Below are 13051 nucleotides of genomic sequence, written 5' to 3'. Positions count from 1 at the left end.
GGACGAGGCTTTGGGGTAAAAAGTAAGAGGAAGTGCAAGCGCAGTTTGACAGGGCAAGCGGCAGGGAAGGACCTGCTCCATACCGAGCCAGCCAGCCAGTTAGCGAGAAAGCGAGTTAGGTTTAGGGAGGACCTGCTCGCCGCCTGAACCGCCCAGCTCACCAGACGCCGGGAGGGTCTGGTTGGGCATTGGTTTGGGCTGGTTTGGGCAGGTTAGGCGGGACATGGGCGCCTGGCCCAATCACGCGCCTAGGAATTTTGATTTTTTGGCCGGCCACTGACTGTTGTGTGTCATTCACGCAGGCCCCGTCGAGGACCATTTCTGCCCGTCCACAATTCACAGCCCTCATTCAATTCACTCTCTCACCGCACTCTCAATCAACCACAATAGCCACCTGGCAGGTCAGTTGGCTGCTGCTATTGTTGGCGGTGACCCATTTACGCAAATTTTCCCAATTTCCCTTGTTCAAACTTCTCTTCTTCCCACAGCGTCGTTTCTTTCAGCCATCTGCAACTAGTTCCTCCACCATCGGTCCCCCTCAACTCGAGCCACAATGGCGGACAAATTGACGAGGTATGTTCTCATTCAGTGGTATCCCGACGGCTAAGGGCTGATTGAGTGTCCCAGAATTGCAATTGTCAATAGCGACAAGGTAGGGAGAGCCTCTACTCGCCTCTACTTCACCGTTTGTATGTTGGCTAACAATTGAAAATCTGCCCCGCAGTGCAAGCCAAAGGTGAGCCAAACACCCACCAACACCCAAATTCTGTAGATACCAAGGGCTGACCCTGTCACCAGAAATGCCGTCAAGAATGCAAGAAATCATGCCCTGTTGTCCGAACCGGCAAACTGTGCATCGAAGTCACCCCCGAGTCCAAAATCGCATACATCTCGGAAATGCTGTGCATCGGCTGCGGTATCTGCCCCAAGAAATGCCCGTTTGGTGCCATTCATATCATCAATCTGCCAACAAATCTTGAAACCCAAGTCACCCACCGATATTCGGCAAACAGCTTCAAGTTGCACAGACTGCCTATGCCACGGCCTGGTCAGGTTTTGGGATTGGTGGGGACAAACGGTATCGGAAAGAGTACAGCCTTGAAGATTCTCAGTGGCAAGTTGAAACCCAACTTGGGGCGATATGACAACCCACCGGATTGGGAAGAGATCCTGAGATACTTCCGTGGATCTGAATTGCAGAGTGAGCAACACCACGAGCTCTGTTTGAAGGCGGACTTCTAACCCGGGCCACCAGACTACTTCACAAAAGTACTCGAAGACAATCTCAAAGCCATCGTCAAGCCACAATATGTGGATCAACTCCCACGCGCCATCAAGGGCCCAGTGAAGACAGTCAAGCCGCTCATTGAAGCCAAGTCCGAATTGGGCAATCTCAACCACATCATGGATGTGCTCGGTGAGTGACGAGGTCATGTCACAAGCGAGAAGAAGACAAGGACTAACTACTCTTGCAGAGCTGAATGCTGTTTCCGACCGAGAGATTGGTCTTCTCTCTGGTGGAGAGTTGCAGCGGTTTGCTATTGCCCTCGTTTGCGTCCAAAAGGCGGATGTCTACATGTTTGATGAACCCTCGTCATACCTTGATGTCAAACAACGTCTCAGCGCCGCCAGGACCATTCGCGAACTGCTCAGACCCGATGACTATGTTATTGTCGTCGAACACGATCTGTCAGTCCTTGACTATCTGTCCGATTTCATCTGTGTCCTCTACGGTAGACCTGCTGTGTATGGAGTGGTTACTCTTCCTGCCTCGGTTCGGGAAGGCATCAACATCTTCCTTGATGGCAACATACCCACCGAGAACTTGCGTTTCCGTGAGGAAAGCCTGACCTTCCGCATCGCCGAAGCCGGTGAGGACTATATGGTCGACAAAGCCCGTGCCTTTGAATACCCCTCGATGGAGAAGACTCTCGGCTCGTTCCATTTGAAGATCCAAAAGGGAAAGTTCACCGACTCCGAAATCATTGTCATGATGGGCGAGAATGGTACTGGCAAAACGACCTTCTGCAAGTTGCTCGCTGGCGTGGAGAAGCCCGATGGCACTCAGAAGGTCCCCGCCATGAACATTTCGATGAAACCGCAAAAGATCACTCCCAAGTTCCAGGGCACTGTCCGCCAGCTTTTCTTCAAGCGAATCAAGGCCTCCTTCTTGAACCCGCAGTTCCAGACTGATGTCTACAAGCCTCTCAAGATCGACGACTTCATCGACCAGGAAGTGCAGAACCTGTCTGGGGGTGAGTTGCAACGTGTGGCGATTGTCTTGGCACTCGGTCTTCCGGCAGACATCTACTTGATCGATGAGCCTTCCGCCTACCTGGATTCCGAGCAACGTATCATCGCCGCGCGTGTGATCAAACGCTTCATCATGCACAGCAAGAAAACGGCCTTCGTTGTCGAACACGACTTCATCATGGCCACCTACCTTGCCGATCGTGTCATCGTGTTTGACGGCAAACCTTCCGTGGACGCCCGTGCCAACACCCCGGAATCCCTGCTGACCGGCTGCAACAAGTTCCTCAAGAACTTGGATGTCACCTTCCGCCGGGACCCCAACTCGTACCGTCCACGTATCAATAAGTACCAATCCCAATTGGACCAAGAGCAGAAACTATCCGGGAACTACTTCTTCCTGGAGGAAACGAGTTGAAATTTTCCTTGAACATTCGCGAAGGGCATCTTCAAGAATGAACGCGATCATCGACGCAATGATCGTCATGACGAACACCACGAGCATGAACGCCAGCACCAGCATCACGAGAATAAGAATGACGAATGTAACGAACCTTTCGACGCCGGGGCGGCCTCAAGGCTGAAAAGCACGGGTAAAAGTGCCAAAAAGCGCCGAGGTGGAGTCGTCGTCTCGGACGATGACGAGGCTGAGGACCATGACAATGAGGACGAGGCTGACTGTAGGTGGTTGCGGCGGCGGAACACGACTTGTTGGGTTGTGTGCTTCTCGCCATGTACCGGCTGTCTCAGAGGCCTCTTGGCTGCTTTGATGGGTCAAAATCGAGATCGAGTCGGTCATCACTTACGAGAAGCACAGCTCTGAGTCCAGCTTGGATCGGCCACCGCCGATCGGACTAGCCATCGACATGTGGTATCCTGGGTTGCTTTACCAAAATCCACTTGGCGTCCAACGTCCGACATGAAGTTGTAACGGCTCCGACAGAGCATGGAAGACCGAAAGGGTCAACGTAAGGGTGAGGTCGGCTACGGCGAAGAAACGTCTCCTGCCCGCCGGACCAGAGGGAGGAGGAAGCGTCCTGGCTTTCATTGGGAAACTGGGACAGAAGAGTATATTACAGGATCGCCATCATTCGAAACACGAAGGGAAGATCGGTGCAGTAGTGAGAGATAAAGCGGCGGCTTCGTGTTGCAGGGGATTGGATTGACCCGTAGTCATTCATTCACTCGTCCAGACGGACGCCAGACGGATACGAACAAATATCTATCGCTTCCAGAAAAGGGTACCTTGATCTCTCAGCGTCCCTGCCTTGGACGTTTCCCTTTTCGTGCGTCAGTACTGCGCCCAATTCCTCGCCTGTGCTATATATCGTGGGTGATGGTGGTGGTGGTTGTCCTCTGGACGCTCATGCCTGGATCCCCGGACCCCTACCCCTCGATCCCAAAGTTCCCCAGTTCCCAACCGCCCGACCGATCCATTACACCGGCCTGCCGATCGGCCCGGCCCGATCCAAGCATCCCTGCATCCCAAGGCGCGTTCGTCTCCCATTCTATGGTCATGGGCGTGCCTTTGCCAGACGAGTAGACGGGGGAATACAGCAAAAGGACGAAGAGCAAGACTGGGGCAGAAGAACGTTATTCCTGGCTGATGGTGAATTGCATTGACTTTGTCCCAACTGAATCGTTGTGGAAACAACTAGGTAGCAATCAATCAATCAATCAATCTTATCCCAACCATTTCAACCTCGGACAGTTTCGTCTCGGTATACCGAGTAAGTATCCTGTCTTCCACCTCACACATTAGGTGCTTCGGGGTAGTTGAAACCAACGCCCATCTTCACCATCTCTTCCCTCCTCTATGCCCTCCGTCTCTCGCAAACATTCGCGCACATACGCATCTCACCCCAAAGTGCCGATATAGAGTCGCCGGAACACCTGGTCGACCAACGAGCATACTCGAAAAAGCCAACACCAGGAACAAAAGAAGTACATTAACAAGACGAAACGGCCTCTTCCAAAGTCAACCTATCCTCAGTGCCATCTCAGGTTCACCTCCTTGTCTGTCCGAGGTGTTTCTTCTTGTCCGTCCCTTCCGTCTTTTCCAACTTGGTTGTGTGTCGAGTGCTTCAGGCGACTGCCCTTGAGAGTTGGGTGGGCAACCGCATACCCAGCAGCTCAGTGTCTCATAATGAGTGAGATGCCGTCTCCTCCACCATGAACAAAAGAAATGTTTCGATGTAGCTATTGTTGTAGGTATACCCTTTGACACAATACCTATCATCCGCGTCATTACCGTATGTCGACGACAAGATACCGGTTGAGAGACGATAATTCTCCGGGCGACGCAACTCATCACTCCGTGCAATAAACTAATATGACAGAGCTGCAGAACCATATTCCCAGTACGATCAATAAAGAGGACCGGCGAGTAGAGCCCCTGCGAGACGAGTTGTGTGCTCTTCATCATCCCTTTTCGTCCTTAGTAGTTGTCGGAATCGCAACCTGCCCAGTCTTGGTCTGGGTTCTCCCGCTGTCAAGCGGTAGCTGAAAGATGCATTACAAATGAAATATCGTGAGAGGTAAGGTACCGTGCGCCGGCAACGTGCGAGTCGATAAGCATCGCTGTCCGTCGACAAGGCCAAGATCGAGCTGTCGATCGGGAGAGAAGTGAAGTCGAATAACAGCTTTCGCGGCTGTTGGTAAAACCAAAACAAAGAGAAGGGATCATCCACCGAACCGAGCCAGCTTTGGTCAGAGGCTCAAGGTCGTCAAAAAGTCATTCATCAGTGGAGTGCGGTGTCGTAATAAAAGATTGCCAAAACGCCCAAAAATTTCGTGACCTTCGTCAAGAAGTCACGAGTGCAATGATTGAGTACCGTGCATCCCAAGGAGGGCTTGCAATGTTGAATGCCGGCCAAATTGCGCGTCGACCGTCCAACGGGAGGAACCGGTCGTTTTCTCCAAAAAGTCATCATAATGTTACATAGATCCCAGACTCAGGAGGGCTTCGATTGCGGCTCGTTCCTGAGAGTCATTGACGCCAGCGCCGTTGGGAAATGCAAAAGTCGTCGAGTGGTTGACGGGGATCGGGTTGGTTGGGGCAGTTTGGGCGACATCGCCTGGTGTTTTGGAGCGATACCTTGGCCGGTAAGAGTAGGTCGCTATGGGCTGATATAGTCTGGCTGGACCAGACACCGACCTGCCTTGGTTGGGGAGAGACCTGGCTCGAAGTGCTGCAGCGCCAATACTGGCCCAGTCCTCTTCGTCCGTCATCTCCCCGTCACCGAGATCCTCATCAAAAGGTTCCGGAGCGACGGAAGAGACGTAGCCGTCGTCGTCGTTGTCCAAGGACATCTTGTCGGCTTCATGCTCCAGCATATCTTGGTCCTCATAATCCATCTCGGAGTGGGAGAAGACCGCTGAGTTGCCGGTGTAGCTGGTTCCCAGATTTTCCGAACCCGTACGCCAGGAACGTTGGTTCGGCACTTGAAGGCCTGGTTGGGAGTAGGAAGATGGTAAACTGCCTGGAGGAGTGATGGTAGAGCCTTGACGCTCGCGAGGTGGCTGGCCCTTCATTCGAGCGTCCCATCGCCCCCATCCGACCTTTTCAAATATAACGTCGCCGTCGCGGCCGGCACCTTCTAGCCCACCACCTTTGCCTTCAAGCGCCGCCACGACCAAGCGACGCGCTTTGGCCGAAGTGATGCGAGAGAAGCCGGGCACCGAGGTTGTCAGATAGCCCATGATGTGCCTGATGGCCAGCGGGCCGTGCGACAACAAGATGTCGGGGAGATGATGTTTTGCCAACATGCTCGGGGTGATGGCGCCAGCCGAGTCCAGATCACCTAGGCTGTCAAGAGCTTCGGCGCTCAACGCGGTCGGCTTCGGGTTATCAGGCGCATCTTGCAAGTCGATGTCCGAATCCAGCGCCGCGCTCTTGGGCGACATGGGACCGTGCTGGTTGCTGTCTCGACGACCATGGCCGCGCGGTGGGAGATTCGGGGAGATGGAGTTTGGAGGAGTCGGCAACATGCCAGAACGCTTCTTCGAGGAGGAGTTGGCCGTTACAGCAGTGAAGTTGTCCCGGCCTTTGAGGGCATCGCGAGGCTTTGGAATGTCGACAGACGCGGACTTGCCGTTGAGGGCCATACCCAGAGCCGAAACAGACGGAGGAGCCATTGTTCTTGGTATGCTGCGATGAGGAATCGTGCGTTGGATGCTATGCGATGTATGAGTCAGCTGGTGCAGCAGGGAGAGATCGCGACGCGTCATAGGGGAAGATGGCCACCTAGTGATATAGATGGATGGCTATGACTCACCACACGACAGTATTCAGTATTCGACAGATACAAGTGACGATAGCAGTTATCGGGATCGGGCGGTGGTTGAGGACACTGGTTGGGCAATGTTGCGCAGAGGTCAGATACCAGGCCAAAGGTGGTTTGTTGGGTCAGCGACGCAGGGTTGGTGAGCTTCTGAGTAGGAGCGTGGCGAGAAGAGACGACCTGGACGGTGGTCTCCCTTTGCAGCGAAATCTTCCCTTTGGATAAGGAAGATGTAGAGGGGAAGAAAGAGAGAAAGACAAGACGATGGAAGTGAATGGACGTTCTGATAAACAAAGCGGGGGTGGTGGGCGAAGTTGGTTGCGCAGTGGTTGTGCAGGTGCCGACTTGGTTGGCAGACAGATTGGGTAATGCTGGGTTTGTTGTATGCAGAGTTGCAGACGGGAATGCGAGGATGGGGGGATGGATGGAGATGAGGACCTGGAAGTCTTGGGAAGGGGGGTGCCCTAGGTACCTACTGGGTAAGCGGCTAGGCGTGGTCACTGGTCACCACTTGTCCCCAGGGCCCTCGAGAAACAAAGGCCCTTGCCCACGAGCAGGTTCCAAGGTCCAACGGGGAGGAAGTTGGTTGGGGGGGCGAGGCGTGGGAGGGCGTCAGTCTCCCAGAAAGGGCCAATTCGGCCACAAGCTGGACGGAGAGCCTGCAATTGGCATGGGAGAATTGGGCCAGCTGAACACCCCCACCCACCCTCCGGGAATCGGTGGAGCGGGCTGGTCGGAAGTTGTGGCCATCACGGGTTCATGTACGAGCAGCACCGGGCACCAAATGGCTGCCTCCCGGGGCGCTTCTCCTGGACCTGATAGGCCTATAAGCAGGAACTCTGGGGGATGCCGCGTGGCTACAGATCGGCGCTCTGACAGGCTACAGACGAGCAGTTGGGCTGAGACCGAGGGCTTGTGGGGTCCCAACCCAGTACCCAATAAGGGGCCCTCGAGACCAACACATGGGCATGATTCACAGAATCGAGTCTTCCTCACCAAGCACCATCGCCTGCGCAAACCCCTCCGTGTCCCCCGTTCTCTTTGGTGCTCATCTCATATCCTGCTTGCTTGACGCTCCGACCACACTAGAAAATCTCTGAAATGCATGCGACAAACTACCGCCCTCCCAGCCCGGGTTGAACCGCCACCACTCGCAAAACGCCAGTTGTGGGCTCGTTATCTTTGGGTCCGGACGAGATAAGCCAGAACCTACATATTTGATACGGGCAAACACGGAGGAGTGGCCACATCCCCGAAAGAGTCCAAGGACTATTATCAGAGAGAGAGAGATACGGAAAGACAGCCAAGATACGAACCCTGTCGCACAGCCAATGTCATGATTGTCTCGAGGTTGGCCCAGACAAGCAAAGAACAGCCTCGTCGCCGAGATCGCCTTAACGTCATCGTCCCTCCTCGTTCGAATGCCGACCGCCGCGCACCCTGCTCGTCTCTTCCTTGCTTTCGTCACTCTCAGGCCCGGGAACATGACACGCAGATGAGGATGAGGAGAAAGGAAGAATGATGATGATGATGATGCTTATGATGAAGTAAGACAACTGTCTGATCGCTCAGCTGATCCATGATCAACCGTCAAGCACAGGCTACAACAAGTGGAAACACTCCACCTCCAGACTGCCCGCCCTGGTACTATCCTTAGACTCCCTGCCCGCTTGTCCCTCCGGCACGTGTGACAACCGCATGGGTATATCAATCCTGGTGGTTGTTGTCACCCTCGCCGTCGATGCCCGGCTGTCCCCATCCCTACTACCACCGGCTTGACGGCAAGCAAGCTTGCAGCTTCGTGAAGAATTCTGCCCGGTCTTCTCCACATCAAAGCGGGAAGAGAGACCAAGAGGAGAAAATTGCAGACATGCGTCCGGTATGAGGAAGCGTCTCTCTGTCTCGGGAGTCCACATTGCCCCATGTTGCGCCATCTCCGGTCAGGCCTCGCCAGGCTTCAACAGCAACCACTCCGCACATTCACGCGCGTCGATCCTGTCTTTTGATTCGCGCTCCCCAGACGACATGGCAAAGTTTTCCTTCATCTCCAGCTGTCTGCGTTGCATGATTTATTTGGGAGATGGGACGGTCTCTTCCCTCTCCGCAATGAATCCTCCTCCAACTCGCTCGCCTTCTGTAGCTTTTACCTCATCGCATTGACAACTCTATGCCCAAATGCAGAAAACTCGGTCAATTATGTTTTGCTCTAGGATTGCAGGGAATAGAAGGCCAAGTTCCAAACCGCTCAAGAGGCTCCGACCATGTTGTCTACGGAATCATTACCATTATCACCTTGCTATCTTGAAACTAGCTCTGGCAGTATCGTACACTAGTACATGAGTCGGACATAGATACAACATCATCGTCATCACAGATCTTGAGCCCCCTTTGCACAGTAAATGAGCGACTTTCCACCTCATCCAGCAATTTTGCCGGCTCTGTTCATGGCGCTCCTTCTGAAAGCAGCAGAGATGTAAGGATCGAAAACGCCAGCTTTGTGCAGCTGTAGTACGTCGCCCCCTTTTTGCCTCCTCCCGTTCGCCTCTCCCATTTTACATGGTTAGCCTCTTGCTCTCCCTCGACCCTTCAGTCCTCATGGATTCTCTCCCGAGTACCACCCGAGGAGGCAACGTTGGACTGTCCGGGTCAGGTGGCAGAGCCTCGTCCTCCCAGACCTCTCCTTCCTGTATCGTTTCCCTTTTCACCGCTTGGAGCGGGTAATGAAACGCATGCGTGCGGTTTTTCGGCATGGACTTTGTTCGAAACAAGCTCACATGCTTCTTCGTCGTTGTGTCGGTGACCCCACCCTGGCCCTCAACAGATCCCTCGTCCTTACTCACTCGCGACGCCTTGCTGCCCGGCGGCTTCCTAGCAACGTCATCGAGCAGGAACTGGTAGAGCACCTGCGAGAACCGGCTGGATAGTCACCGGCTCGGCGTGCCGAGGTTGAGCCAGGACATATCCGTGTTGACGTTGGCGTGGTTGTCTGGCAGTTGCCGACTGTTGCTACGTTTATGTTTATGGGCTGCGCTATAGCTGAAATAGTCGTGGGGTTGACTGCGGGGTGGCTGTTCGTGACTAGGTCGAGTCTTTTCTGGATGGACTGTTGTACTGTTGTTGATGGCGGTCCCTTCACTTCCTCCAGGCTGAGCAGATCGAACCGAATTGGGCATCGGGAAGGAGGGGATGGATGAATCCAAGGTTCCCGCGGTATCACTGGTCTCGTTTGAGCTTATCGTCGGAGGCGAACGTTGCGCCTGCGCCTGTGCCTGTGCTTGCTGAGCCGCCAGGTAACTGCTCGGAGGCCGCAGCGGTCGTTGCGGCGGGCCCGACCACGTATTCCCTACCGGCGTCCAGGGCGTGTCATGCACGCTGGCAGGGATTCCACTTGAGAACGCTCCGTCAAAGACTTGCTCATCTTCATAGTCGTCGTCGTCATCGTCGTCATCATCCGTGGAATTTACCGTTCGCACAGAGCCGGCATTGGAAATTTGCCCGGATATACCCTGAACAGATTGCAAGCCCCTTGACTGAGGGTTAGGGGGTCCATGTTCAAGACTCGGGCTCCCAGCTGCAACATTCTGCGCTTCCAGAGGATTGCCCACGCTGTCCCGAAGTATGAACTTGGGAGACCGGCTAGAGTTTTCCAGGACGCCGGATCCAGGCCAGAATCCGCTCCTTGCGCCAGAGCTCCGGGACAAGAACGTTGTTCGGTTTCCCGAAAGCGGTTCGCCCTGAAAGTACTTGCCCCATCCCTCGTCAGTCTTGCGCTGAGAAGCCTTTCTTTCGGAATCTGCAGCACCTACCGGTGCGCCAGGAGGTGTCGCTTTCCCAAGTTCAATACTCGGTCGCGCTTGGTAATCGTTCAAAATGGGCATCATGGGCTTTGAAATGGACAATCCAATCTTCTCCTTCTCCTTCTCCTTTTCTCTCTCTTTCTCCCGCTTGAACAATGCCTGTCCAAACCCTATGCCTGACCCACGGTATCCTGACGGAGCCTGATCTGAAGATACACGTCTAATGAGCATAGCCGGCTCAGGTTTCGAGTCTCCAAACATGGAGGCACTGTCTGCTTCGGGGATATATGCTGAAGCAATCGGACTTCGTCCCATGGGCTGCCCAAGCCCAGCCAGTGGACGAAGCCCCCGTTCTTCATAGTTGAACTCCCCACTTCTCTTCTTGTCGTCTGGGTATTCTTTGCGTTTCTCAGATCCTGCCATCCGCCTTCTTCGAACAGATCTCAGCCAAAGGAGGAGGATGACCAGGATCGCCAAAAGTCCACAGATACCACCTAGGACTGCTCCGAGTACAGTCAAACCTTGATTCTTATTGCCAGAAGAACCTGCTGTGGCTGGAGTGCTCGACCCTGTGGGAGTGGCAGGGAAAGTTGGGAAGCTCGAAGAAGTCGGCGAGGGCGTTGGTATCCTACTCGATGATGACGCCGGCGGCTGCTGTTCATTTCCAAAGAATTGGGACGACGCTACCCAGCCATTCCCAGACTGATTGAAGAATAGGACCGGGCTATCGTCATTACCTCCCACTAAAGCCACCAGTCCATTGTCGCCCTGTGCTAGATCAAATCCCGTCCGAGACGCTGTAGGGGCCAGTGTATCATTGTACGCGGGGTAGGTGCCGAGTGATACTTGTCTCTTTGTGATTGAGGAAGTTGTGGAAGAGGGTGAGGGAGTCTCTGTAGTAGCGCTGCCTCCCGCGGTCTCACCGAATGCGGCGGGAGCACCCCCTGGATTCAACAGAACATTTGTCGTCACCGTTGGTGGTACTTGACCAAGGTCAAAGGTTTGTAGAATGATGCTGTTGTCAGGCAGGGTGAGAAGGGCGCTCTGTGCTATTGAATGATCCGGTAGTGGAGCCGGCAGTGTAAGACCAAGGTCTTGCCAGCCATCTGATGGACCAAATGTAAATACTCTATCATTGGTCGAACTGCCGCCCACCATCAGGGTATGATCCTGGCTCCATGGTAACATAAAAGGACTGACTGTTGGCGGTGCGGTCGAGCTGTATGCCAGCACTGAGTAAGGAGGAAACAACCCGATTGTAAAGGTCTCTGAGGACGGCCCAGCGTTGTCATTCTGGGACCCGCCATAGACGACCAGTGTCGATGAGGCATTCAAATAAGCCGCTCCATGGTAGAGGCGATTTTGGGTGACGTTGACAACAGGGACGATAGTCTGCCATGATTTGTCCTCGAATGAATATCGCTGTAAGCCAGTATAATCCGTTGTCGACGCATTTGTCGCGCCACCCACAACATACAAAGCTGATTTGGAGTTGTCACCATCCAGGCCACCTTTTACACAGACTGCTCCTGTTACTGACACGCCATTTGCCTCTTCTTCCCACTTGGCGCCCTCTTTCAACGCCAAGGTCTGAAACGCGTCTGGCGAATAAACGTAGATGACTCCGTCATGAATAACGGAGCATTGATTCTTGATCGCAACAGGAGGCTTGGGCACTGACATCTCCAAGGGACTGATCTGTCACCGAACGCAGGGCGCGGGCGAAAGGTCAAAGCCGTAGTGGCATTTTCTCCTCGAAAGAAATCGAGAAGGTCTATTCTGTAGGGTGTGTAGTGCGTTGGCGACGGACTGTGTAAAGGATTCAACGGCCAAAGAAGGTCGAGGTGGTCTGGTCTTGCCGGTTACTAGAAGGCGAGGGTACGCTATCGTTTCGTTGCCCAAGCAAGGGTTACTTTCGAGAGGCAATCGAGCCCAGTCTCAGCCACTCCAAGAAGCGCAGGAAGGCCAAAGCAGCAGGACGTATCTTCGGACAAAGTCCAGTTCGATTGAGGGGATGCGGTCAGCGGGTGGGTTGAATGCGAATTGAGGTCTCCAAAGGGGTTGTTTTCGGCGCGCAACAAGGCGTGATGCTGATAGTGAATACCGATTGTACCACGACTCGACAGCTTTGGAAATGACTGTGCAGTTACTGTGAAAGCTGTTCTGTGAGGGCAAGTCGCGAAAAGGGAGTCACCTTGGGTTTGAAGAGGCGCTCAGTCGCGCCGCAACGCAGGTGGGCTTTGGCTTTGGTTTAGTCCGGGCCTGTGGGTCGGTGGAACAGCTTTGCGCGTGGGATTGTCACAGAGCAATGTCGATCGGCCCTGGGGCTTGGCCAAAGGGGAAAAAGTGAATGGATTATTTGCGGGTAAGATGTTCCTGTGGCTCCAGCTCGAGAGAGGTGTGAAAGTGAGCAATGTCCATCAGGGAGGAAGAGAGAGGTGTAGGAAATGCAGAGGGGGGAGTCCGCAAGGGGAGGGATGGCAGCACGACTCTGGACGCAATAGTTGTCAACTAGTGAGTTGTGACTGCGGGAAGCGAGGTGCCCAGTGTCGGAAAGAAACACAAAAGAAGGCTTTGGAAGCGCAGGTAGTGAGCAAAGACTGGTAGACTGGCCGGATAGACTCCGTGCCACCGTGCCTATGGGCCGTAAAGAGACATAGCTCCCTGCAAGGCACTGCGAGCCAAGTCGACGAGTTACGACTGATCAATGCGTGGCTTGAA

General features: G+C 54.1%; 3 protein-coding genes across 3 annotated transcripts; 1 reads left to right on the top strand and 2 right to left on the bottom strand.

The window, feature by feature from the left end:
• The first annotated feature begins 309 nt into the window (after positions 1-309).
• PV07_02943 (translation initiation factor RLI1) lies at positions 310-3692 on the top strand. The gene is made up of 6 exons (XM_016389596.1): positions 310-573; positions 628-652; positions 725-736; positions 799-1201; positions 1256-1417; positions 1476-3692. The coding sequence occupies exons 1-6, from the start codon at positions 554-556 to the stop codon at positions 2666-2668; spliced, it is 1815 nt and encodes a 604-aa protein (XP_016251498.1). The 5' UTR covers positions 310-553; the 3' UTR covers positions 2669-3692.
• A 101-nt stretch (positions 3693-3793) lies between these two features.
• On the bottom strand, positions 3794-6948 carry PV07_02942 (uncharacterized protein). The gene is made up of 2 exons (XM_016389595.1): positions 6528-6948; positions 3794-6427 (listed from the first exon to the last, which is right to left on the bottom strand). The coding sequence occupies exon 2, from the start codon at positions 6385-6387 to the stop codon at positions 5188-5190; it is 1200 nt and encodes a 399-aa protein (XP_016251497.1). The 5' UTR covers positions 6388-6427; positions 6528-6948; the 3' UTR covers positions 3794-5187.
• A 1856-nt stretch (positions 6949-8804) lies between these two features.
• On the bottom strand, positions 8805-12709 carry PV07_02941 (uncharacterized protein). Its single transcript, XM_016389594.1, has one exon. It carries the CDS (start codon positions 12011-12013, stop codon positions 9458-9460), a length of 2556 nt encoding a protein of 851 aa, XP_016251496.1. The 5' UTR covers positions 12014-12709; the 3' UTR covers positions 8805-9457.
• Between the last annotated feature and the right edge of the window lie 342 nt (positions 12710-13051).

This window comes from Cladophialophora immunda, assembly GCF_000835495.1.
Source record: "Cladophialophora immunda strain CBS 83496 unplaced genomic scaffold supercont1.2, whole genome shotgun sequence".
In the NCBI taxonomy this organism is placed as follows: domain Eukaryota; kingdom Fungi; phylum Ascomycota; class Eurotiomycetes; order Chaetothyriales; family Herpotrichiellaceae; genus Cladophialophora; species Cladophialophora immunda.
The sequence above is the reverse complement of the archived record's forward strand: the minus strand, read 5'-3'. Positions and strand labels throughout refer to the sequence as shown.

Coding starts and splice junctions, on each gene's coding strand:
- PV07_02941 (XM_016389594.1), bottom strand. CDS start 12,013: ATGTCAGTGCCCAAGCCTCCTGTTGCGATCAAGAATCAATGCTCCGTT.
- PV07_02943 (XM_016389596.1), top strand. CDS start 554: ATGGCGGACAAATTGACGAG. Junction 574..627: donor ATGGCGGACAAATTGACGAG/GTATGTTCTCAT, acceptor TGAGTGTCCCAG/AATTGCAATTGTCAATAGCG. Junction 1,202..1,255: donor CCGTGGATCTGAATTGCAGA/GTGAGCAACACC, acceptor CCGGGCCACCAG/ACTACTTCACAAAAGTACTC.
- PV07_02942 (XM_016389595.1), bottom strand. CDS start 6,387: ATGGCTCCTCCGTCTGTTTCGGCTCTGGGTATGGCCCTCAACGGCAAG.